A 26,608-nucleotide genomic window follows, 5' to 3' on the forward strand; every position below is an offset into this window, starting at 1 on the left:
AGTTGGCAGAGTTCCACTTTATGCAAACTGCCCTTTGAGGCCTAAAAAGTTACTGAATTTTAACATATTATCATTACTGTGACACCATAACTGTGTCTAATCACTGCATGCATTATATGTTTTATTACTGTTAAAAGAGCACAACTAGAATATTATTTTCTGACAAAATAAAACATTCAAATGAAAAAACAGACTTGGATTATAAAGTTTCTTGCTGTCTTATGAGGTAGTTTACCTGCTTTGCTCTACACCTGTAGAATGTATTCAACAAAAATCAGTTCCTTCAAGTTTCATTAAAGTTAAAATAAAATACTATTTTTCATCTTCATGGCTAATGCAGAAGGGCTAGAGAAAGCCTGAGGCATTTATTTTCAAGACTTTCTCTTCTAATTACACTAAGGTGAAAATGTGTTCAGCACAGAGTGCAAACTGTGGCTGTGAGCTGATCTGCATGTGCCCAGATTTGAATTCAGAGTTGATGTATGTCTTAATAAGTAAATATTTCATGTGAATCAGGTGAGTTGTCCCATTTGAATCAACATCGCAGCATGCAAAATAGGATCACTTTTTATGATGTATGCCCCTATAGCAATCAGGACCAGGCACCAAAATCTTACAGCCAGTATTAAATCAATAATGTACAGAAATATATTGCAACTATGTTTCCTGTTACTGCACTTCACTAGAGGAAAAATAACAGAAAGAGTTACTTAGGTAATGCTGTCTAGAAGACATATGCAAACAAATGTGCAAAGGACCTTGGAGCAACACAATGCTTTACACAGCAGGCCTGCTAGTGAATTCTCAACCCACTGAATGTTTACAGTTAAACCATAATGGCCTGTGTCGAAGCAAAACATTGACCAATGCACTATTGTTTTTTGCTGCTGGGCATCATCAGCCTGGGGTTTGAAAAAGGTGCATGCATCATTTTTAGCAATGCTTGCAACGTGGTGCACTGCAGCACAGGTGCATTGGGGTACCATTCAGAATGAATGGCACTTCAGTGTACCAATGTGCATAACACGTGTCCCTGTGCATTTCAATAACACGTGCCATGTGGGATTAAAAATTATATTCCATTTAAAGCCACTTTGATTTTATTATCTAAAAGAATGCAACCTATTTTTCAAACAAGAGGCATCCCAAAATGTTAATGTAATAAGACAGGATATTTTTTGGCATCCCCAAGCTTCGTTGTTTGTAAAGCTCTTTGTTGGCCCCTTGTACTGTAGGTCTAGCGCAAATTAAATGGTTTTTTTTTTAGAGGTCTAAAGCCTAGACCTAATGTTAACCTGTGCAGTTCCTATGCAATGCATTATCCATATGTTCAAAACTGTATGTTCTCCCACCAGAATTACCCACCCAATCCACAGAAAGGATGTCCAATCTACAGAAAGGATGTCCTTGAGCTGGAGAGAGTCCAGAAAAGGGCAACTAAACTAATTAAGGGGATGAATGACCAAAGCTATGAGACAAGGTTACTAAATTTAAACATGTTCACGCTGGAAGTGAGGCGATTAAGAGGGGACATGATTTTGATGTACATGATATTCAGTGGTGATGGCAACATCAGCAAAAAACTTTTTACAGTAAACTCCATAACAAAGACTAGAGGCCACCACCTAAAATTGGTGGAGAAAAGATTTAACCACAAGAGACATAGGGGCTTCTTTTCAATTAGAGCTATTAAAATCTGGAACTCGCTGCCACAAGCAGTGGTATCAGCTAAGAGTATTGAATCATTCAAAAAGCATTTAGACAACTTCCTCAGAGACCATTACATACAGGGGTACAGGTATTCTTAAAAACAAGATCACATGGGGACTCGTATACACGCATACACAATCACATACATACACACATTAGGTTGAACTTGATGAACCTGTGTCTTTTTTTTTTTTTTTAAGCAGATAGTTTTTATTAAGATTTTCAGTAATACAGTATAAATTGAAACATACTACATCCACAGAGTGAGAGTCGTAGACGTGTTCACATCAACAAAAGTAACTTGCATGAAAACATAGAGTCATAAAAACTACTTATAGCTGCTAATGATGTGTAATGACATAATACAATCTGAATGTATTGGGCACGTATGAAGTAACACACATTATATGGTATAAAGAACCAGGACAAAAATTTAAACCAAAACCTCAACGAACTGATGAAACAAATAATCAGGGAGTGGGTTGAGGTTCCAACCAAAGAAAAGAAAGAAAAGACACATAAAAGACAGAATATGGTCGTGAAGTGCAGAGTTTGTTGTTTTCTTTAAAACTGGAAATGATGTATTCCATGTGGGTCAGTAAGGACATGTGAAAAGGTGTCAAAGGTCTATGCTGTAAGATTTATGTTGCCAGAACATTTGAATTGTGGGGCAGGACCATATGAGATGTATTAGATCGGGCGGAGGGAGAGAGCATTTGGGACACTGAAGGAGCCAATCAGTGGGTGGAGACACAGGGGCGAAATTAAACGCATAATAGGCCCTATGTATCAACTTGAATTGTAGTTCCCTCCAAGTTTCACAGACAACATTTTTGCACACATTACGACAGCCACGAATAATGGTGTCGTAAGCGTCTTCTATGGGTTGTTCCGTCAGTATGGCCCATGGGCGAAAAAAATTGGGGAAGGACATCTGTGACTGTGAAACATGGTCTCTCAGAAGTACATGTAGGTTGGACAGGGATAGCTTGGATGGGGCGGTAGTTAGCATGATGGCTGGAGATAAATAAGTACTAATGAAGCATGATATTTGGCGGTGTTGTAGGAAGTGTTGTGGTGGTATGTTGAAAAAGTGCGATAGTTCCGTTAGGTGCAGGCATCGTCCGTGTGTGGACAACAGGGCCCGTATATTATGTATGCCCTTGGTTTCCCAAATCTTGAAGACCTGTGATTCGCGTCCCTGCGGGAAGATTGGAGAGGAGGTTATAGGCAACCAAGGTGATACTGTGCCTTGAAGGCCAACAAGCTTCCTCACCTCTCTCCAAGTAATAACAGTGTCTTTCAGGAAAATATTCTGCTTAAGGCGAGGCGGAAGCTTGTGGTGTGGAGTGTGGAGAATGCCTGCAAGAGACCAAGGAGATACCAGCTGCAACTCCAGTTCAGTGTTAGAGTAATAAGAGGTGCCATTTATACAGTCTCTAGCATGTCGGAAATTGCTGGCCAGATTGTAAAGCCGGAGATCAGGCAAATTAGCCCCCAGTTCTGACCTGGGTAGCTGTAGTTTTTTAAGGGCGATCCGGGGCTGTTTGCCTCTCCAGATAAATTGTAAGAAGGCTTTATTTAAGAGCTGTACATCCTTGTGTTTGAGGAGAAGGGGTAGGGTCTGAAGGGGGTAGAGAATCCGAGCAAAACTAACCATCCTGATTAGGTGACATCTGCCCAACATGGAGATCGGGAGAGATTGCCACGAAGTCAGCTCGTTCAGTATTTTCGTGATGATAGAGGTGTAATTTAGGGCATAGAGGTCGGTAAGAGAGCGAGGGATGTGGATGCCTAAGTAGGTAAGGGAGTGGGATCTAATCTGTAATTTGAATTGGGGAGCCCAGGATGTCGAGTGCCGGTCAGCCCTCTGCGAGAGAAATAACACTTCGCTCTTGTCGAAGTTAATTTTTAGGCCTGAAAAAGAGCCGAAGAATTGGATGTGTCTAATTAGATTTGGGATCTGTTTTTGCGGATCAGACAAGAGCAGTAGTATGTCATCGGCAAACAGCATGGACTTGACTTCCATGGCTCCCACACGAAGGCCCGTAAACAATTGGGGTGAGGAGAAGGAGAGGGAGAGCGGTTCAATAGCTATGTTAAATAACAGAGGGGACAAGGGGCAACCCTGGCGTGTTCCTTTGAATAGAGAGAAAGGGGAGGAAAGGTATGTAGATGTGTAAATCTGAGCCTTGGGGGAGGAGTATATAGTGGAGATAAAGTGAAGAAACCTTATAGTTATGCCCATGCGACGAAGGACAGTGTGAAGCCAGTGCCAATTTACATTGTCAACGGCCTTCTCCGCGTCCAAAGCCAACAAAGCCATTGGACGCGAAGAAGACGTTGAATCAGCGAGGCGCACCTGTTCTAAAGCAAGTAATATTTTGCGAATATTCAGCGTGGCCGAACGGCCTGTCACAAACCCAGCTTGGTTAGGAGAAATAAGTTTAGGCAGAAGCGAAGATAATCTGTTAGCTATAATCTTAGACAAATATTTTGCATCTTGGTTCAACAAAGAAATCGGGCGGTAAGATCCTGGCAACAGCGGGTCCTTTCCCTTTTTTGGAAGGAGACGTATATAAGCATCATTAAAAGTTGGGGGATACTGTTTGGTATGTAAAATGTGGTTGTACAGGTTTAGAAGGTGAGGCTGGACATCATCTAGTAGAATTTTAAAGAATTCGGAGGACAAGCCATCTGGCCCCGGCACCTTGGACAGGGGTGTGTTTTTAATGACTCCTATTATTTCCGGCATAGTAATATCAGCGTTAAGCATCTGCATGTCTTCATCTGAGAGGGACAGCAAGTTTATCGTCTCCAAAAAGAGATTCTCTCCGGGCACATTGCCCGGGCTGGCACTATAAAGAGTCTGATAATAATTGCTAAAAATATCAGAAATTTTCTCAGGATCAGTATGGATAATGCCGTCCCCATCGGCCAGGTGGAGTATGTGAGATGTAGGAGTAGAGCCCCTGACCAAGTTCGCCAGGAGCCTTCCAGCCTTGTTCCCGAATTTAAACAGTTCAACCTCTTTGACAGAAGGGATCTGTTGATCGTATTGTAGGATCCAATGATCACACTGCTGCTTGGCTTGTAGCCAGCGAAGCCTATTGTCCACGGTCGGTGACAACTTGTAAGAGACATAGGCTTCCCTGGCAAGAGTACTGGCCCAGTGTATTGTTGTCTAGTGGTCCTCTTGCGTCTAGTCACATATGCCAGGATCTTACCGCGTAGAACAGCCTTAGCCGCCTCCCAGAACAGGACTGGGTCAGAGAGGTGGGCGGAATTACAATCTAAATATTCGAGCCACCAGGATTTAAGATCTTCTTTAAAGGTGTCATCCCGAACAAGGTATGCGGGGAAACGCCATGTGACAGGTCTGGAGGGAATCTCTAGGTTACGCATAGTGAGAGAAACAGGAGAATGGTCAGATATTAGCATGTTCTCAATCCTGGCTGATTGGACGTTATACAAGATATTGGGGGAGGCCAAAAAAAGATCAATACGGGACATGACATGGTGCACATGTGAATAAAAAGTAAAGTCTCTGTCCAGAGGGTGGAGAAACCTCCATACATCCACCAAGCCACTAGCTTGCAACAGGTTACCGAGATGTCTGTCCTGTGGACTGGGGGTACCACGGGGCAATCTGGACTCACCAGTCCTATCCTCCAAGTGTGATGGGACAGCATTGAAGTCTCCAGCAATTAAGACCCTACTTGTAGCCGGTAGACCAGATAGGGAAGTGAGCAGTTGGTTACAAAAGGGCTGGTTATTAGCATTGGGGGCATAAACGTTCCAAATGTCGAAGTTACCTGATCCAATGTGAAGAGTGACATGGGACCATCTGCCATCCCGCTAGTCAGATTTGTGATCAGAAACGGTGTGTGATAGGGACTTCCGTATCAGAGTGAGAACACCAGCGGTACGACCTTTTGAGGGAGCTCCCAGTACTGTGCCGACCCATAGGCGTTTCATGCGGAAGAAATCTTGAGCTTGTAAGTGAGACTCCTGGAGGAGGGCCACGTCTGCGCCTAGCTTCTTAAGGTGACGGAGAACTTGTGTCCACTTCTGTGGGGAACAAAGACCTTTGACGTTCCACGTTACGACTTTCAGGGGGTTCCCATAGGGCGATAAGATGTAGGATCTTTGTAGAGGAGATAGGAAAAAGTAGGTAGGTGAAGTCAACAGGTGTCCCAGTACTCCCGTCACTCCACATCCAGACTGACCCACAGTCGGTGGCAAGGTTGGTCTGCAGGCCGATGTGTGCATCATGGTCCGGGTATGGGGGAGGGCCCCATGCTATTCCTCCCACTGTAGTAAAAACAACCATAAGAAGAAGAGGGAAACCAACAAAAATTGAAAAACTAACTGGTAACGTACAAAAACTTATCAAGGGGGAAACCATTTGCATTTGACTTCCTTTTTTCCCAACGGGGAACTTGTCAGAAGCGGGCCAAAATCTGCCGAGGCAGATACGCGACCCACCTAGCACAAGGTAACAGAAAACAGAGAAAAAAAAAAGCGTTGCACTGTGTCGGTAGCATATCCGTGTGGTGGTAATCGGGTATGCTAGCATGCTCCGTCCCTGAGCAAGATATCTAATGAAACATCCTCAGAAGGGTAATAGATGATAAACAGCATCAGACCAGTCTAATCTAACTGGCCTGTGGACAGTCCGCTATTTGGCAGGCAAGAAAAAACCGCTTGCAGGTCTAAAGGATGACCCTGTAGGCGACTCATGGGCTATGGAGCCATGACGAGTCAGGTCCTCTTCTTTCGAGGTGGGCTCTTGCTCGGCAAGGAGGCCACTTCAGAGAGAGATCTTGCAAATGTATGCACTTCATCAGCTGAGGTGAAAGACTCAGTGTGCCCATCAGAGGTAGTGACGCGCAAGACAGCAGGGTATGCCAAGGCAAATTTGATGCACTTGTCGACTAGTAGGTGGCACGCTTCTGAGAAAGCCTTCTGCTGTTTCGTGAGTGCCACGGAGTAGTCCGCAAAAAGGAGTAACTTGTGGCCCTCGGCAATCAGGTGGTGCTGGCTCCTGTAGGCCTGCAGCAGCTGGTGTCTGTCCGCAAAGTCTAGATAACGGACAATAACAGGTCTTGGTTTCTGGTGATCCTTGGGAGGACCTAGCCTGTGAGCACGTTCCACCTTGCATGCAGTGGAAAAGCACAGGGCCTTTGGAATCACAGCGGAGCAGAAAAAGGTCAGATCTTTGGGTGGTACTGTTTCAGGGAGGCCCACTATGCGCATGTTGTTGCGGGGTGATCTTTTTTTCCAGATCGTCTATTTTGTCCAGGAGCTGTTGGACAGATTCATTAGTGCGGCCATTAGATATATGCAGAGGATGGACACGGTCTTCCACCTCACTCAGCTTATTTTCAGCTGCCTCCAACCTTTTCCCATGTAGGTCTAGTGCAGCATTAATAGGGCCCAAGTGCTATGTGATTACATCAGTAATGGTGTAGGTTATGTCTGCCTTCAGGAATGAAGCCATGGAGGATACTAATGCCTGGTAATCCACAGACGCTGTGGGTAATGAGTTGTGTGACTCACCAGCTGGATCAGTGAGCTGCATGGGCTGTTCAGCTCCCGGGTCCGCCATCTTGGACGAGTCAGTGTCTGTGTCCAGAGAGGGGAGAAGAGAGCGTCTCGGCGGCTACGGGCGTGATAAAAACGTATCCATAGCCAGAAGAGGTGTGGGGTGAGTCATCCGGTGAGTAATCGCCTGTCAGTAACGGGAGGGTGTCTTGCCGTGGCTGTCGGCGGGACGGAGCGAAGCGGGACACAGCTTATCCCATTAGGCGCCGGAACCGGAAGTCTCGGACCTGTGTCTTTATTCAACCTCAAATACTATGTAACTATATAACTATGTCACAGAATTAAGTGAAGTGTATGGTCCTTCTATGTATAAGATAGGATGCAACTCTTCACACAATGTAGTATTGGTGTCTGAGCAGCCAATTACCAGGCTTAAACACTGTCATGGTAGGAGAAGTGTCATTAGCAGTGTGTAATCTCCATCCACACTAATTTGGAACTTACACAGGGCATTTTTATACTTTGCTCTGGTGAATGGCAAATTGGGCTGTGGAGCAGTAAATGGAAGTAGTGTAGTGCTGGGGAACACAATTTAGTGAACCTATAAAAGCACTGGTTCACTTTGAAGCTATTAAGGGAAAAAAAGGATAACTTTATTAAAAGGACCTTTCCCCTTTAAGATATGTTATAACTCTAAACAGTTGTATGGCTTTTTTATACTGTTTCCCAGTATGTAACACTAAGAATTATTATTATTTCTGCTCTACAGTTAAATAGGATTTTTTGATAATCATTTGTTTGTTCACATGGCATTTTGACAAGGGAATATAACACATGGTCAAGCAAAGGTTGGAAAACATTGATTTATACAATACTTAGAGCAAGTTAAAGTAAAATGTATGTAAATGTCAATACTTGTTTGATGAATAAATCATAGTTTGCAGCATTCCTTGTACATAAGATACTGTTCAAACAGAAAAGCACGGAAAACATCTTGGGATATAAGAAAAACATAGCATGTAAAGCAGAAATAGTAAGGATATGGTTAGTAAAATAGTTACAATGGATGAGATCAGGGGCCAAACTACCATTGGTGCAGATGGTGTGGCTGCCGCAGGGACCAAGGCTTGGGAGCCCACTGACAGGAAAGAAGGTGGAAGAGGCTGGGGCCCGGCAGTGTTGGTCCAGCGGTGGAGAAGGCCGGGACCCAGCAGTGTTGGTCTGGCGGTGGAGGAGGCTGGGGCTCAGCAGTGGCAGGTAAGAGAAGCTGCAAGTGCAGGGAAAGGGACCCCGACCAGCCTACCTGAGACCCTGTAGAGCCCACCATAGAGAGTCTCAGGTGGGCTGTGCAGGATCTATTGTGGGATTTGCAGGGTCACTCTCAGGTGGGATGTGTGGGGTGTCAGGTGGGCTGTGGGGGTCTCTGGTGGTCTCTGCAGGGCCTCAGGTGGGTCCTGAGTCTAGAGCATTACTAAGTCCAGAGTCCAGTGCATTACTAAGCCATAATTCCAGTGCCTTACAAAGTTCTGAGTCTGGTGCGTTACTAAATCCTGAGTCCAGTGCATTGTTAAGTCCAGAGCGTTACTAAGTCCAGAGACCAGTGCATTACTAAGTCCTGAGACCAGCATGTTACTAAGTCCAGAGTTCAGTGCATTACAAAGTCCTGCGACTAGTGCTTTACTAAGTTCTGATTCCAGTGCATTACTAAGTCTAGAGTCCGGTGTGTTACTAAGCTCTGAGTCTGGTGCATTACTAAGGCCAGTGTCCAATTCGTTACTAAGTCCAGAGTCCAGTGCATTATTAAGTCCAGAGACCAGTGCGTTACTTAGTCCAGAGTTCAGTGCATTACAAAGTCCTGAGACTAGTGCTTTACTAAGTCATGAGTCCAGTGTGTTACTAAGTCCAAAGTATTAATAAGTTCAGAGTTCAGTGCGTTTCTAAGTCCTTAGTCTAGTACGTTACCAAGTCCAGAGTCCAGTGTGTTACTAAGTACAGAGTCCAGTGCATTACTAAGTCCAAAGTCCAGTGCATTACTAAGTCTAAAGTCCAGTGTATTACTAAGGCCTGAGTCCAGTGCTTTGCAAAGTCATTGCTGTATAATGTATTGCTGGAATTTGTAGTCCCCCTACAGCCAGTGCCATTCTGCATTAGAGCGTAAGCTTCTTTGTACAGAAACTATGTGACTGGTCCAGTGTTCTCTGTACAGCACTGTGGTATATATCAGAGCTATATAAATTAATAATTATAGTGTGAGACTGTGGGGGGACATTAGAGTGTAAGCTCCTCTGGTGCAAAGACCACTGGGGGTTGAGGGGCCAGTCAGATCCACTCCTGACCCCCTTTCTTGGTAGGTGGCCGAAGATAAAAACTTGCACCAGGGCCCTTTGTTCCTTAGGTCTGCCAATGGATGAGATTACTTGATGAACTGTTTACAAAAAAGAAATATGAGGGTTGGTTTACTAAAGACAAATAGGCTGTTCACTTTGCACCATTATTTTTACATTTTGTAAGGGAATTTTCCCTTAGCTCTGTTAATGTTCATCCAATCATATACAAGCAAAAATACTTTTTTTTTTTTTTACTAAGCTAATGTAAAATTCCCTTGTAAAGTGAACAGTCTATTTGTCTGCTGCATTCTTTCCTATGTTAAAAATAGAACAATTGCTCATTGGTTTCAGATATTTTTCCAAAATGGTGGAAATTATCTACAAGCAATAACAAGCGCTTATTAGCATAGAATATCTTCAATATTGCATGCATGGGGGTATCTATGCTGCATAATCTTAAATATGGCTCCTACTGATAAAATATTTTGCAAAACAAGGGGCATAGGTATGTTTAAAGTATATATCTAAACTCAATAACAGAAATGTAATACATTACAGCTTATCTGGTTCCCAGATTTGGTGGCTGTATTGGTTTTCAGTTTTCCTTTAGTTTTACCCGGTCATCATGCCAGTAACACACTTCCTATCCTAGAGCGTCTGTTAGACTGGCTCTCACTAATACTGTATTTATTGAGGAGCAACATTGTCACCCTAGACTGCTCCCTCCTGATTTAGACTACAGAAGTCTTCCCCTTCCTCATCTCCTTAAGTTAGAGAGAGATGACCTGTAGTTCACAGGGGTAACATGGTCTGAGCTGATAAGACTTCTAGGGATCTCAGAGCAGCACAGGCAGTGTGTAGTTAGCTTAAATCGGAAGTACAGCTCTCACTGGATTTTGACAGGATAAACAGACTATTTTTTGCATTTATAAAACAGATACAGAAAAATGCTTTCAATAGAAAAATCTAATAGACTAAAGCGGGGAAACAAAGAAGCTCATTGTAAGGGTTTAAGTCTCTTGTGGAAATTGTTCCATGTACAGTATATGCATGCTGACTCAGAACTTGTTCATAAACAGTCACCAATATTTGCTTTGCCCGTTTCCTGAAAAAAGCTATATACAGTAGATCCAAAAGAGTTGTCAAGACAAAAAATGATCAGACACAGTTAGGAAAATATTTAAAAATAGTTTAAAAAAAAAAGGTAATAAGGAATATTACATTTTACATACTATCTCAAGCGTGCTAGTGTACAGGTGCCACCTTCTTCTGCTACAATAAGAAAAGGATTTAAAGTCTATATATAAGTATTATACTGGGATTTAGAGGCTTGTCATATTCAACCCAGTTTCAGTAACAGTAGTTGAAAGACATATGCTGTACAGTTGTTAAAGATTAAATGAATTGAATGACATAGAGGTCAATCATCTCAATAATTCTGCTACAAAATGATGGAAAGGGAAGACGTAGCAAAGTGAAAATAAGTTTTTTTCTCCACTTCTGAAATATCTACCATATTTTAAAAGTGTTTTATAAGCTGTAAAGTGCAAAAAGCTACCTACTATGTAGAGCAAGATGGAAATCCTTCCTAATACACCTCACCATTGAGTGAAAACACTATAATGATGTAAAAAGAATAATTTAACAGACTAGAGTTCCCTTTGAGGTCAGTTACGGATTTAAAGATAACTGTAGAGCTAGATTTAAAGTCATGGGATCATACTCAAAAGCTAGCAGAGAGAATACCAAACCAACTAAGAGAGCTATAGCTTTTGTTCGGAATTAAGCACTAAGTCAGAAAATAAAGACAATTCTTTTCCAGAGAAGCACAGACTTAGCAGCACAGACAACTGAACACTTAAGGTTTCCAGGTTATAGGATGCACATAATTCCATAATTAACATTTGATTAGGTCAACTTAACAGTTCTGTAGTCAGAACACTAGGGAACATTTAAAGATCCATTTAATAAAGTATCTTAATAGGGGTTCGGTAAATTTTGTTTTCATTCTATTTATTCACAGTTTCTTGTAGAATCCAAAATATAACTAAGTACTCTTTCTATTTATCCTGGTGACTACTGTTATTGGGATTGAAAAAAAACATTTTTAGTGCTAAACAGATCAGGAATAGGGGTGAAATCTACTAATTTGGACACCTATACTGGTGACAACTATCTAAAAGGGGATTATCTATCACTTCTTGTTCTGTCTACAGGACAGCAAGTGAAGAGAAATTCAGAAAATGAAATGCAGTTGATAAATGAATTCTGACCATTCTCTACTCTATCTAAAATTAGGAAACAAAATTTACTTTTGCATAAACTTTATTGTCTTTTACAGTGTGAGTATGCTGAGAACCTCATCACACTTGTAAACATGCTATATTTGGACAGTAACAAGTTTAATTTATGATACCAGATGTACATTAGATGATGTTGCACAATGTGATAAAGGTAAAGGTCTTCTTTCTTAGATCATCATTAAAGACGATTGCCAGGAATTAACAAAATTAACCCTTGCAGTGGAGAATTGAGCGGGAGAGGTGAGCACCGACTGCCACAGAATTGAAGACTAGGTGAGTATATCTTCTGTATTCTGGCCCTTAGACCAAAATGAGCAGTGGCTTAGTCTCACTGCAAGGGTTTATTTTGTTAATTCATGCAGTTCTTTTTTTAAATCTACAGTACAATTCAACACCACAAGAAAAGCATCCATGACAACTCCTCTGCCATAATATTCCAGGTTTATTCCAATGGACATAAAAAAGTGCAATAATTTTAGGGTAATGTGTATGTATATCTATAGATATATATCTATAGATATATATATCTATAGAATATTTTTGGCTATCAATTTTACTTAGTGAATATATCTCAGATAAGCAAGTGGATTTACTAAGCACTACTTTATAGCTGTCATCATCCTGGTACACTAGTTAGTGGATCTTGCTAGGCAAAGCAGACTAGAAATCCAAAGTGCACATGTAGAGTGACAAATTAAAAAAAGTTAAAATTGTGCACATTAATTAATAATTATCTGAAGAAAGAGCTAGTATGTAAAGCAGTGGTCATTCTACCCCAATTAATCACTTCAACACTTTTAAAACTCTTTTAACTACCTGCTGTCCAACCGTTGTAATTAAACGGCCGGGCAGCGGCTTCTTGAGGGCGGCTGCGCGGCTTTAGACGTCCTATCCCGTTCTGCTCATGCCCGCCACTAGGCGGCGCGCACGAGCGGGAAAACAGCTTTGAATGTAAACAGCCAGTGATGGCTGTTTCCATACAGGCATTCGGGCATCTGTAGAGACGCCTGATCGCTTGTAATATCCGGTCGGTGTGCGGGCCCCCCCCTCCGTCGCCGCCGCTGCTGGCGATCCCGGGCTCCGCTGTTCCCGGTGTGAGCCAGGGACCAGCACAGCAGCTCCATGGCCGGAGATGAAACGGAGCTCAGTACACGAGCTCTGTTTGATCTCCTCTCCTCTTCTGAATGCAGGCAGTGATGTGTATTACATCACTGCCTGCATTCAGTGTCACTCTCCGGTACAGAAACCGGAGAGAAGCTGGTGAAGCAGGTCTCTGCTTCATAGGCAAGGCTTTGCACAACACACCTGCTGGGTGTGTACACACTACAAAGGTGTTTAGATTCCACCCATAGATCATGCTGGGAGGGAACACACTACAGAGGTGTATACATGTTCGTGGTGTGTTTATAAGGTTAGTAAATCAACCCCCAGGAGTCTTAAGACCCCCTGATGTCTCCATAAAGAGGACCTTTCACTGCAAATTGGCTATCACATAGGGAGCTTGCTTGCTCCCTATGTGATATCAATAACGTTCAGTGAAAAAAAAAGTTTAAAAAAATGTGTTACAAAAAAATAAAACAATTTAAAATCACATATCAAAGCAATAAAATAAAATAAATTAATTAAAGTCGCCCGCCCCCACACGCAAATGCAAACATGCGCCAAGCCCGCCTACGTGCGAAAACGCCGATTACATCCATTGCGCCGCACATGTTACATATCGCCGTGAACGTCGGAATGAGAGCAATAATTCTAGGGTCATCAATCACTGATAACACTAAACTGATGAGCGGTAAAAGCTTTTAAAGCGTCGGCTATGGTCAATTTTGAGTATGGTAGTTTTTTGCGATTTAAATGGGTGCGCGCAATTTTAAAGCTTGACATGTTTGGTGTCTATTTAGGAAAAGTAGTTAAATAGAAACTAAACTGACTGTAGAATTACTTCATGCCCACCGATTTACATATGATGATTCACTGGTGAATTTTTCATCCTCTGAAGTGGTTGTAAACTCTCTGGTAGCCTGCCTGATGTAATGAATGGGCTGTGCTGAGTGCGTGCATATTTGGTATGAAGTAACAAAGACACAGGGCTGAAGTCTCTTTCTCTTTTATTACCCCAAACATAGTAATTTGTCATGAGATCAACAAATAATGATGCACTAAAAAGCAATCTAAGTCGAGCATTGTCATCTTAGTTTCCTTGAAACAAAAATTCTATGCAGATAAGAGAACAGATTTATTATTAGTAATGCGGTGACTTCAGGCATTAAAATTATACATGAACTAATATAAAATGGTAGTTCTACTGGTTCAGCATAAATAATAAAAGACTTAAGGGTGCTGCATTATTAAGTAGGAATCCCTGTAAGTCGAAAGTGAAGCCTGTTGTTTGAAGAGAAAATTACTAAAGTATGTATCAGTTGCTATACTGTATATTAAGAAACCACAGTGTGCAAGCTGCTGCACATGAAATATTGCAGAGATGACAGGGTGGGTGTATTCAGTGACTCAAATTAACTAATTTGAATTGTGTGAATTGGAAACATACTGGAGTTGCCTACTAATCAGACTTTACTGATCATTTTGTAACCTGAACAAAATAAAATTAAATGTGAAATGTGTTTGACATTCTTTCTGTCCTTAATTTTTTTTTAATTTTTTGTTACGTTGTCTGTGGAATTGCCTTAAAGTAAACCTTGCACTTCAAGTAAGGTCTACTTATTTAATGAGAGCCCTCCTCCTTTTTGGTAAAAAAAAAAAACTGCAGTAAACTGGAAAAAAAAAACTTATGGGGGGGGAGGGTTCGAGTCAATATGCTTATTTTCCCCTGGCTTCTGTACTGCAGGGGTGACATCATGCTTTTTCATTAATGCCAAGTAGCTCAAATCTCATTGTCACTCCAGCACAGTGCAAGGTTATCTTGTAATAGGATTTGGTATTTCAAAAATTCTCAATTTAGAAATATGCATTTATTTGTGTTTATAGGACATTTCTGATTGCCCAAAAATGCATATAATTATTTATTAGTATCATTCAGACTGTGTGTTTACCTGTATTTAGGTACATCCAGTTTAACTTCATTGACAGAAAATAAAATTCTGTGCATCCAGCGTTCAATTAAAAACTCTTAATGTGTAAATACATCTAACTATATTTAAATGCACAGAAACATGTGCATTTAAATATGGTTTTTGGCTTTCGCCCCAACACTTCACTGAAACTGCCCTCCTAAAATTCACTAATGAATTACTAACCACTAAAAACAATGGTCACTACTCCCAGATCGTACGAGAATCGTACAGTGTATGGAAGGCGTGCGACCGTTTCTACTGTACGAAATTGCAAAACAATACCGGCGCCTAATGCAAACCATTTATCAATACAGGGATCGAGGTTACTGGTGTTTTACATCGCTCCAGATTCTCCCTGCCAGGGGTTCCGTCCTCTCACCCTATTCTACTGGTTTTTATTCTACCGAACTGTTGTAAGTACAGCCTTAGAGCTGCGTGTTTTTACTATTAAATAACATTTTTACACTATGGCGGCGCTCTCTTTTGTTCTGTCTCTACTGTACGGTCGCACGTCTTCCATCGAACAAGCAGGCTGGAAAACCCGCCGGGAATCTCGGCGAGTGAGTGGCCTGCTGGTTCGACAACTGACGAACGGGCCGGTGTGCGCACGCGCACACTGCCCGTTTGCCGTCCTTGCAAGCCCGCCCCTCATTGCAGTCATCGCAAGCCTGCCCCTCAAGGGGGCGGGCTTGCGATGATCGCAAGTACGATCTGCCTGTCCAAGATGGGCAGATCGTATGTTTTTTTAAGTACTTTACAACCATCGCAAGACTAGGGTCTTGCGATGGTTGTAAAGTGTATGGCCACCTTTACTCTTGCTATTAGACCTTTCTGCTGCTCCTTAAAAATCTCCACCCGCTTGGCCTCTAAGACTCTGCTCTTTCATAGTTCTCCTCCTACCTATCTACGCATTCCTTTAGGCCTCATTCACACAGTATAGAGTGGGGAGTTAAACATCCATGTGGCGTGCATGGCCGTATCGGGCCGTTCATGGGAAGGACAGGTGCTGCGTGTGATTGTACGCAACAGCCTGTTCTTCCCTATGGGAGGACAAGGCTGTATGCTGTCATAGACTAACACAAGCTGCACATCCGTGCAGGTGCGGGTGTCCATGCTCGGACGCAGACAGGATCTAATCCTCTTTTCTTCCTCTTTCTGAATGGGGTCCCCCAAGGCTCTGTTCTTGGACCTCTTCTCTTATTTTCTCTATCTACACCTCCTCCCATGGTCAGTTGATAACCTTGCATGGCTTCCAATACCATTTCTAAACCAATGACCCTGAAATATATCTCTCCACTCCATAACTCACCTCCTCAGTCTCCTTGCATGTCACTAATTTACTAATTGATATATCTGTCTCAATGTCACAAAACTTCTTAAAACTCAATCTTTCAAAAACTAAGCTCATGATATTTCCTTCCCCCAACTTTTCCATTGAGATTGATAACACAACTATCCCTCCCTCCCCATGCCAAGGTGCTACCTGCCATCCTTGATTTGGACCTCACCTTTCTGCCCCACATCCAATCACTATCCAAATCCTGCCATCTTCACCTTCAAAACATCTCCAAAATACGCTCTCCTTACCAATGAAAACAGAAGACTGCTCATTCACTCACTTGTTATCTCTTATCTTGACTAATGCAACTATCTCCTAATTTGCCTATCATGAATGCTGCTGCTATACTCATCCACCTAACCAACTTCTCAGGGTCTACAACCCCCCTTTGCCAATCCCTCCACTGGCTTCCAATTGCCCAAATGATAGCATATCAAAATATTAACTACAATTTACAAAGCAATCCACAACTCTGCCCAGGCTATATCTCCAACCTTGTCTCAGTGTATCACCCTAACTGCCCCCTCTGCTCTTCCTAAGACCTCCTTATCTCTAGCTCTCTCATAAACTCCTCCCATGCTCACCTCCAGAACTTTTCTAGAGTCTCTCCCATCCTTGGAACTCCCTACCCCAACCCATCTGTCTATCTCTGACTGCCTTTAGGCAATCCCTAAAGGCTCATCTCTTCAGGGAAGCCTATTTTGCCTCAACGTAACCACAGAACTATCACTTAGTCAAACAATTCATCTCCACACAGCAACCACCTCTTGTATCACTTGCCCCTCCCTTTTAGATTGTAAGAAACTGTCACTGGCGGTTGAGCGATGCAGGAGGAGAGCGCTGTGAGCGGCTGGTGTCTCTCCTCCCACACCGCTCAGCCTCCTGTCAAAGATCAGCAGAGCATTGTGGGTGGAGAGAGCCAGCGCTGTCACAGTAGGCTGAGCTCTCTTCCCTGCTTCGCTCGCTCAGCCTCCTCTGACAGCTGTCAGGAAGGAGAGCGGTACAAACACTCAGCGATCAGTGATCGCTGAGTGTTTGTACATAATATACCTCAATTATGAATGAATGGGAAGAGATCTACATCACCTCCTGTTCATTCATAATTGTGGTTACAGAAAACACACTATGTTCTCATATTATGAATGATCAGGAACACTCAGTATAGAGGATTCCTGTTCATTTATAACAGGGGCTGCAGAAAAAGAGGTTGAAGATTCTGTGTCCTCAATCTCTTTTTCTATTATAAAAGGGAAATATCAGGGGTTTGTTTAGACCCCTAATATTTCCCCGTACCCCATAAAAGTAAAGTAAAAAAATAAAATATTTAATAAAAAATGAATAAAAATATCCAAAAATAAAAAGTTTATATTTCAAAAGCTATTAAAACATTTTAAAAAGTTAATAAAAAACAGTTTCGGTTTCGGCCTGACATTTTTTTATTTCAGTTCTGTTTTAGTTTTGAATTTTTCATTTTGGTGCACCTCTTATAATAAACGTATGTAAACGTGTGTAAAAACGGCTAAACACATATAACAGCAGGTAAATCTAAATGCAGGAGAAAAAAAAGCATAGTAGGGATGTTAAGAGGTTCTTGGTGACAATCAAATTTTTTCCTCAGTTAAAGTAGATGTAAACACAATCAATAAAATCTCATATAAGCTTTAACATGTTAATGTTATCTTACTTCCTGTGACAATGCCTCTCAGTTATGTTCCTATATTGTCACACTCTCACACAGGCATGATTTTCTCTGCCCGGTGGTGTAGAGGAATTCAAACACCTCAGGGGGGCCCTTAAAACTTGCAGGTATCCAGACTAGGCTTTTATCAAAACAGAAAGAGGAAAGAATGCCAAGAGTACCAGTGAAGGGTAAAAGCATGACAAACGGAAGAACTTGTTCATCCTGTATGTAGCTGGGGTGTCTGAGAAACTCAGAAGGGTTTTTAAAAAACATCACATCCCTGTCTGCTTTAAACCCAGCAATACACTGAGGCAACAACTGGTTCACCCAAAAGACCCAACACCAAAACACAAGGGAAGAAGGAAAAAGGTCACTCCTTTGAAGACAGTCAAGTACGCATCCTACACAGGGGGAGGACTGGTTTTTAAAAGCGGTGTGAACAAGGCAATTTATGTAAAAACGGACAAGCCAAGCTTGAATAGAGGTGGGAGGGGGGGGTGGTGAAGCATCTATTGTCTGCCACATACAATGCTGTTTTAACACCTCTTGGGTTATTAACACCTCCTAGCTCCAATTATGCAAATGCAACCAGCACCTGGTTGTGACTAACAGCTCATGTGGATTGGAGCAGCATTCACCGTATTTATTCCCAGATACATTTTTGTACAAGTCATTCTCAATTGAGAAAGTCGGTTGGATGACCAGTGAAACATCTTCAAGAAAAATACAGCAAGTCCAGTTGCCTTGACTTATTTATTACAGATATACCATGACTTGGATGACCTTCAGAGACTAATAGCATTCAGTTAAGGTTTACATCTACTTAAAAATAAAATATTAGTATTAGCACATCAAAGCAAACTGCAAATGCCACAATATAGTGAATATTCCAAAAAGACAAACCAACAAGATGATCCAGTTATGTACAGGTGAAACTCGAATAATTAGAATATGGTGCAAAGTTCATTTATTTCACTAATGCAACTTAAAAAGTGAAACTAATATATGAGATAGACTCATTACATGCAAAGCAAGATAATTCAAGCCGTGATTTGTCATAATTGTGATGATTATGGCTTACAGCTCATGAAAACCCCAAGAACCCAAAATCCACAACCTCAAAAAAGTAGATTATTACATGCAATCAATAAAACAAGGATTGTACATAGAACAATATCGGACCTCTGAAAAGTACAAGCATGCATATGTACTCAGTACTTGGTTTGGGCCCCTTTTGCAGCACTTACTGCAGTTACTTTTGCATGATATTCTAATTATTCGAGTTTCACCTGTATATATAACAGGTGAAACTCGAATAAAAACATATAACTGGCAGTTTACATAAAAAGACTATGACAGATCCCCTGTCACTGTTTAGGCATTACTTCTGCCCAGTTAGAAAAATAAGTTGTTTTTATGCATCTAGAACCCTGTGCAATTTAAAATAATAAATGAGCTTTTCTGAAAGAAAGCATTCACAAATTTGTTCAGAAAGGGTTCAGTTGTGTTGGTAATTTGAACGACTACAAATTGTATTCAAATTACATGTGTAAGAGAAATGATGTGCATTAATTAAGAGTACATCTCCTGAAAGCAGGCATGTGAATTAACACTAACAAGAGAAAATGATGAATCCCCCTTGCATGTCCCCCAAGACCTTATGCTGCGCTCATTTTGCATACAAAGTACATCAAGCATTATGCATCATTTCCACTGGGATTTATAAGTGAAAATTAAAGTTAAAAGTACAAGTTTGTTTACCCACCATCAGGATCGAGGAGATTTGCGATTCCCAAGTGCTGCTGGGCAGTGTTAAATGCATGATCCAGCCGCTGAACAGCAGATTGTTGGCTCAGAACACTGTTCCACTCAAACAGATCCGGTCTGCAGAACAAAAAACTTGATGAAGCATTAAAGAGTTTAATCAAAAAAATTACCATAACAACATATAATAGCATATTTATTGTAAATTATATATAGAAAATGGCTGTATCAATATGAACAAACTGTCCTCTAAATTCATCTGCAGATGTAGTTTGCTTATATAATAAAAAATACTACCACGCTTTATTTTTCAAGAAACAAATTAAATTCAATTACTGTATGTATATGACAGCATGATCACCTGTGTAGTATGAGTTTTCACCTTAGTTAGATGAAAAAGATCACAACAGCACTAAATATGCAGTATTTTTTTCTTCAGGTTAATAGGAGTTGAAATTTAATGGAGCTACAACATACCAGCATTCCAAGTATGCACACATTTTGTTACTAACACATGATTCATTCTAGTAATGAAACTTAACCTGATGGGGTATTTCAAGTGAACACCAGCCAGAGATTACTCCTTTAGTAAACTATTTCTCTAGGCGTTCATTACATCATTCATTGGTTTCAAAGCAATAAAAAGAACAAAATCAATAGACTTCCCAAAACAGCCCCCCACACAAGGCATATTTATTCTTTCACAATTCCTGAGACTATAAAAGCTCACAAATAAATAAATAGGAAAAACACAAAAGAAGAGAAAGTCAGGTGGAAATTCAGTCAAAATAACTCTTTGGTAAATATTCACCTGTTCTACACAAAACAGAACATTTTTGATTCTGTGACTATTTAGGGAAATATTTTTTGGGGGGAGGCTTTGTGTTGTGTATAGCAAGTAACATTGCCTACATCCTGATGAAGTGCTGAGTTATGTAAAAAGCAGGCAATGAATGGAACCAATTAATAATGGGAACACCACAATGAGAAGACTTACTCAGATTTCCTTAGTCTGAGTATTCAGTAGGGATGAGATGAATATATCTGGGTTTGGTTCTCAGGAGGTTTGCCAAACTCCTCTAATGTATAAACAAAAATCTGAACACCAGTGAAGTCAATTGGAGCAGGATATATACAATCAAATCTGGCCATTTTTAAGGCTAATAGGCAATGCAATGTCAAACATAGGGCATGGGGGCTGCGTACTGCCAGGGGTTTCATGTACCAATGCAAAAAAAAAAAAGTAAAAAAAAACAATATTTGAGGGAGCAGCTCTTTTAATAATGCTTAAAGGGCAAAATTAAAAAAATAATAACATGCTTGAAATAGCATGCTTGGGGATTAAACATTCCCGTAAAGTGGTGCACCTCTATGATGTATACACTGTACTTAAGCAAAACTGACATTTACAAAGAAAAACACATTTAAATTAACAGAAAATTGAATTTCCCATCTGCTTTACAAAGCAGCCAGAATTCCATCTATACCAAGTAAAAAAAATGGCACTTTTTGCTGTTCCATCTATACCAGACATCTATGAATGGACACAGATTACATACATAAATTCTAAGCCCCATTAAATAATTGACATGGGGTTCCCCCAGACCACTAGATGCTTATTTAAGTATGCAACCTGACTGACCAGGAAAGAGTGGGCATCCATATAGGAACATTTAGCTAACATAACCCAGTGCATATTCTTGTGTTAAATCCGAACTCAAGTTAGATACAGATTTAATACAGTTATGTATTTATGAAAACTTCATTGCAGAATGTAGACTGAAAAGGAAAGCTGCAAATATCAGCCAATCCATGCACAGTGCTGTTAGTCTATTGCAGGTAGACATGTGCACCAGCAAAAAATCGTTTAGTTTAATTTCGTTTTGAAAAAAAAAAAATTTGTTTAGTTTAGTTTCGTTTTGATTCGGAACATCTGGGCGCCCCCTTATTTAAAGGGGTGCCCCGATGCAAATAAGCCCCCTTGCCCGCAGACCCCCACAACCACCGGGTCAGGGTTGTGGGGAAGAGGCCCTTGTCCCCATCGGCATGGGGACACCCTCCGAATGCCGAGGGCACATGGCCTGGTAAGGCGCAGGGAGGGGGCCGCTCAATCGTTCCCCCCCTTTCCTGCCCTGCCAATCCAGTGCTCGGATCAAGGCTCTGGTTGGACTATTATGTGGGGACCTCACGTTTTCCCCCCCCATTTTTTGGGGCTGGGGTTCCCCTTTAAAATTCCTACCAGACCTAAAGGGTCTGGTATGGATTTTGGGGGGAACCCCACGCACTTTTTTTGTCTTATAACTGGGGGGGTCCCTCCTAACATTCCTACCAGACCTAAAGGGTCTGGTATGAATTGGGGTTGAACCTCACGGGTTTTTTTTTTTCATCTTCTGCAGCAAAATTACATTAGGAAAAAAAAAATCATTTTGTCATTTTTTCCCCCAATGTAATTTTGCTGCGAAAATTCATCCAATAATGAATTTCGTCCATAAAAGAATTTCGAATTTGTTTGCATTCATCTTAGCTGTAATTCAGAATTCGGATGCATCCAAATCTCCGAATTTCTGAAAATTCGTCCGAAACGAATTTCAGAACGAACCGACTCGCACATGTCTAATTGCAGGTAACATGTTTGAAGAGAGGAGATAACTTCATCAATGCTATGCAGCATCACCCAGGGTCATTCCACCAATGAGGCCAATTTAAGTGGCTGCTTCAGGTGGCACTTATGAAGGCACATTGGGGAGATGTCACTGAGGCTGGAGTGTCAATACCAGTCACTCTGTCCTCAATAATGCTCAGCCTGATAAACTTAAAGCTCAGGATGACTGGGCTTTGTATCCAGCCACAGCCAACTTTCACACAGGTAGGCGCAGTGGTCAAGCCTCTTTAATGATGCAGTCTGTTAACAGATCAGGTTCAGAGTCACTGAGCATAGCACTACTGGCCACTACACTGGCTTGTGTGACGATCCAAGATTTCACCAGCACTCCACGTTTAAATAAAAAAACAGGACACTTTATTCACCAACAGGAAACAATGTTTCAAGGCAATTAAGGAGCATAAGAAAGAAGTCCCATCACAGTGATCAGCTAATAGGAACCTGGAGGGGAGAACCAGAGACAATGCCAAATGTATTAGGCCCCATTCACACTGAGCGGATTGCCGCACGATATCGCGAGAAGTCGCCGGCCAACGTTTTTCAATGGAGCTGTCTTAATGTACAGTCGCGCCTGCAGGACACTTTTTTCGGCGGATGTTGTGCAATTTTTCTATTTTCTAATGCATCCTGACGGTGAAGGTCACGCTACCATCGTTGGATCGTCGCTTGAAAGTTGCCCCGAACAGTCGCGCTATTCCGGCCGCGCGGATCCGCTTTTAAAGGTATGTTGCTTCGTGTGAATGGGGCCTTACTGCTTGCATTAGAGTGAGATCCGGGAATTGGGGCTCCCTGGTTGCTTAAGAAGATGTATGTAGGTATGTACATGCACTGCTAGGTGTCTGCATTTTATTGATATAGCTATTTACAAAGTTTGCTGAGATTACAAGTCTCTCCTTTTACCAGGAAACATGTAGGTAGGATGACCATGTCAAGATAAAGAATTAAAGTCTGAAAAAAGAAAACAGAAGCAACCTCCACATTTAAGGACTGGTGGACTTCAATTTATTAAAATCCTGTTCTCATGTTTAGATGAGCTTTATGTTTCAGAAACCCTATCTTTAACATGCGACTCACTGTTTGACCAGGAAATTAACATTCATATACAGAATGCTTTTTCTAAATAATATTAGGTAAATAACAAGTGAATATATACAATTTATGTCAGCTCTGTCACTATGTTACTGCAAGATGAAATTCCCCCCAAAATAGTCTGTGGAAAACTGGAAAATGATTCTAATGTAAAAATGCCACATTCTGAAATAAACTGATTTAACTAATAATTTCAGAAAGTATTGCTTGGCCTTGTGATATACCTTTGTTCCTAAAATGGCTCCTAATGCAGCTTAATTGTCATGCTGGTGTAGCTGTGATGATGGTCGTTTGTAAGCAGTGTTTGTTCTTTATTTTAAGAGAAACAAGAAGCAATTACTTTTCTTGAAATAACCTTTGTAAGAAATCTTTAGCAGCTCTCTGGAAAACATAAGTGACAAGAAGGGTCTTAACTACATTAAAAAATCAATTAAGAGCTGTGATAAAAAAAAATATGGGATTATCTCTGGAGAGAAAATTGAGATTTGATGTGTGCTTTACATCATACAAGTCCCTAATTTGTTATAGCTGTATGTACTGAACATATGATCTTACCTAGTTTAAATGAATGCCAATTGCACTTGATCGTGCTTATTCTGTCTGAGTGGTACAAGAATAGAAAAATAACCATGTTCTGATGCAGGTGCTCAAGCTAATTAAAAACTTCAAAGTTATTAAAACTCCTAATTTACATCTGTTTCATCCCTGCATCCCTTCTAACATTGTAATATTGGGTGGAACTCAAGACATAATTCTAGAATGTTTTGCTGTTTGCTTGCAGCAACTTTCTCATGACAATTGGTTTTCACAGCCTACAAGTTTTATGCATTTTAAACCAATTTATTTTTCACATTTTCATTTTAGTTTTGCACACTTGTTTTATTACTGCCTTACTCAGGCTATAAGAGAAAGTTAACATGGGTTCAATTGGATTTAAATGGGCAATGCTATGGTCAGCAATGACAATCAACAAAAATTACAAATACAAAAGCAGAAAAGAAACAATCCTTCTGCCACTATAGTGAAACTGCTGGTATAGGAATGTAATGTTGCATTACATATCATGTGGATTTTACATTAAAATATATGCACAAAATTACTCTGTAGTAGTTGGTGGCCAACAAAGATAAGTGCAAAGGCAGCCTATACAGTCTTTACACAGGTGACAAAAAATCTAGTGTAACAGACAAACAACTTTTTATGTACTTGATCAAATCTGTATTCATGACTGAGAAATACACAAAATAATAGTGGTTTAATTATAAAGTTATTAAATACCTCTGCACTCCAAAAAATCCTACTCTTGCCCACCTTTAGTTGGCTAAAGAAAGACACTGCATTCAAATCACCAAAACCTCATCCCAACACTATAGCATAGTGAAGCAGGCATAATGACGTTGATCTGCTCTTTACCTCTGGAATGGATGGCTTGCAATCATTTAAGGGCAATTAAATCCAATTTGTGTCTGGAACCTTTACAGAAGAATGCTTACGCATCAGAACGTTAGGGTATTTGTGTGTGATCCAAAACTCAGAGGAAATGCATTATGGCAATGATTTTAAGCACTGGACAATAGGAGCAAAATGCATGAAAATGTTATATTTTAGAATGTCTGGGTTCTTGATCTCTGAATTTCTCTGGCATGATTTGAAGAAGACTGTCCAGGTATATGCAAAATCCAAACATATGCAAGCAAATAGTGATACAACAAAATACTTCCTAAGGATTGTGTTGGCCTGATCAGCAGTTACAAGAAGCATTTGTTATTTGCCAATAACAGGGAGGTTTCGCTAGCTCCCTGTCTAAACTATGTATTCTTTATATATTTAGCAATGTAAAATGTTGTGTGTTGTTTTTAGTTTACAGACCTCTTTCACAAAAAAAATGTATCAGTTTCTGTGCACCAAGCTTGATTCATTGGGGTTGATTTACTTAAAGGCAAATCTGCTATTCCCTTTGCACAGAAATTTGCACTTTGCATCTATCATCCAATCATGTGCAAGCATAAATACTGTTTTTTTTTTACTTTACTGTGCACTAGCCAAATTTGCATGCCCAGAAAGCATTGATCATAGCTTCAGTTATGTGGGAAGCCAAGACCAGGCATAATTATGATGGTACATAAAATATGCTGCTCTTTAGGTGGCTTAGATGTCTTTTGACCCACTTATCCTATGCCCCAGTCAACTATTTTATAAGTGTACCCCCCACTTGTTTACTGCGAACCCTCGCACACCCTTCATAGCTCTGCTTCCGGTTTCCCCCAGTACATCCCTGTGTATCATCTTTTATCTTGAGATATAAAAGTACATCCTGGGGACATTGTTACTTTATGTTATTGATATGTTTTTTTTTATGTTTGCTATACTGGTTATACTGGCTTGTGATACTGTCTGCATACAGTATCTTCAGGCATACCTATAATTCTAGTGACCAAATGCCGTTGTCGGTAACTCTTGATGATATGATGGATATTAATACTTTACTTCCGCCAGTGTTTATTCATGTATGCAATACCTTAATTTCAATAAAATTATAAATGCTAACAAAAAAAGACGCTGTTTAAAAATTAAGATAGTAGCATTAGTTGGAAAACAAAATCCTTATTGTGAATTAAAATGTAATGGCTACTTCTTTTGCAACGGGCACCGCTGAGAAATGTTAATGAATATGTGGGATGCAAAGTGGGGCCTCAAATTTACAAGCAGGCCCAAAAAAAATATTTAGCAGTATGGGTCAAGCCAGCCTCAGTGGCTCAGTCAATTATAAACAATCTTTGATATGTATTTTAATCTCCTATAGGTTTACTGTTGCTATGTCATGTGGAATATGACTGTGGCGGAGTTCCATCTTACACAGAGGTTTAACAAGAGGTCCATAAAACAGTGGGGGTTTCAGATGTCTACCTACCCCTGCTTACTCAACCCTGTATTAGACTGCTTCAACTGGTCTGTGCACCAACATTTACCTGTTGACAGTCCAGTGCTACCCTCACCTGCAAACACATTGTTGAAGGCATTAGAGAAGGCACAGCCTAGGATGTCTGCATTTGTTTGCAGCAAACATCACCACATCACATGTCACACCTGCATTGTGGTATGAACAGGGCACATA

General features: G+C 40.8%; 1 protein-coding gene across 1 annotated transcript in view; it reads right to left on the bottom strand.

Annotated features, from left to right (window-relative positions):
• LOC108790078 (dystrophin-like) overlaps positions 1 to 26,608 on the bottom strand; it is a 703,081-nt gene that overhangs the window by 666,008 nt on the left and 10,465 nt on the right. The window contains exon 2 of the mRNA XM_018560268.1: positions 19,744 to 19,862. Within this exon, the coding sequence (XP_018415770.1) occupies positions 19,744 to 19,862 (119 nt within the window). The remainder of the gene's footprint in view (positions 1 to 19,743; positions 19,863 to 26,608) is intronic.

Source organism: Nanorana parkeri, unplaced genomic scaffold (genome assembly GCF_000935625.1).
Source record: "Nanorana parkeri isolate BGI_ZX_2015 unplaced genomic scaffold, ASM93562v1 scaffold444, whole genome shotgun sequence".
NCBI classification, from domain to species: Eukaryota; Metazoa; Chordata; class Amphibia; order Anura; family Dicroglossidae; genus Nanorana; species Nanorana parkeri.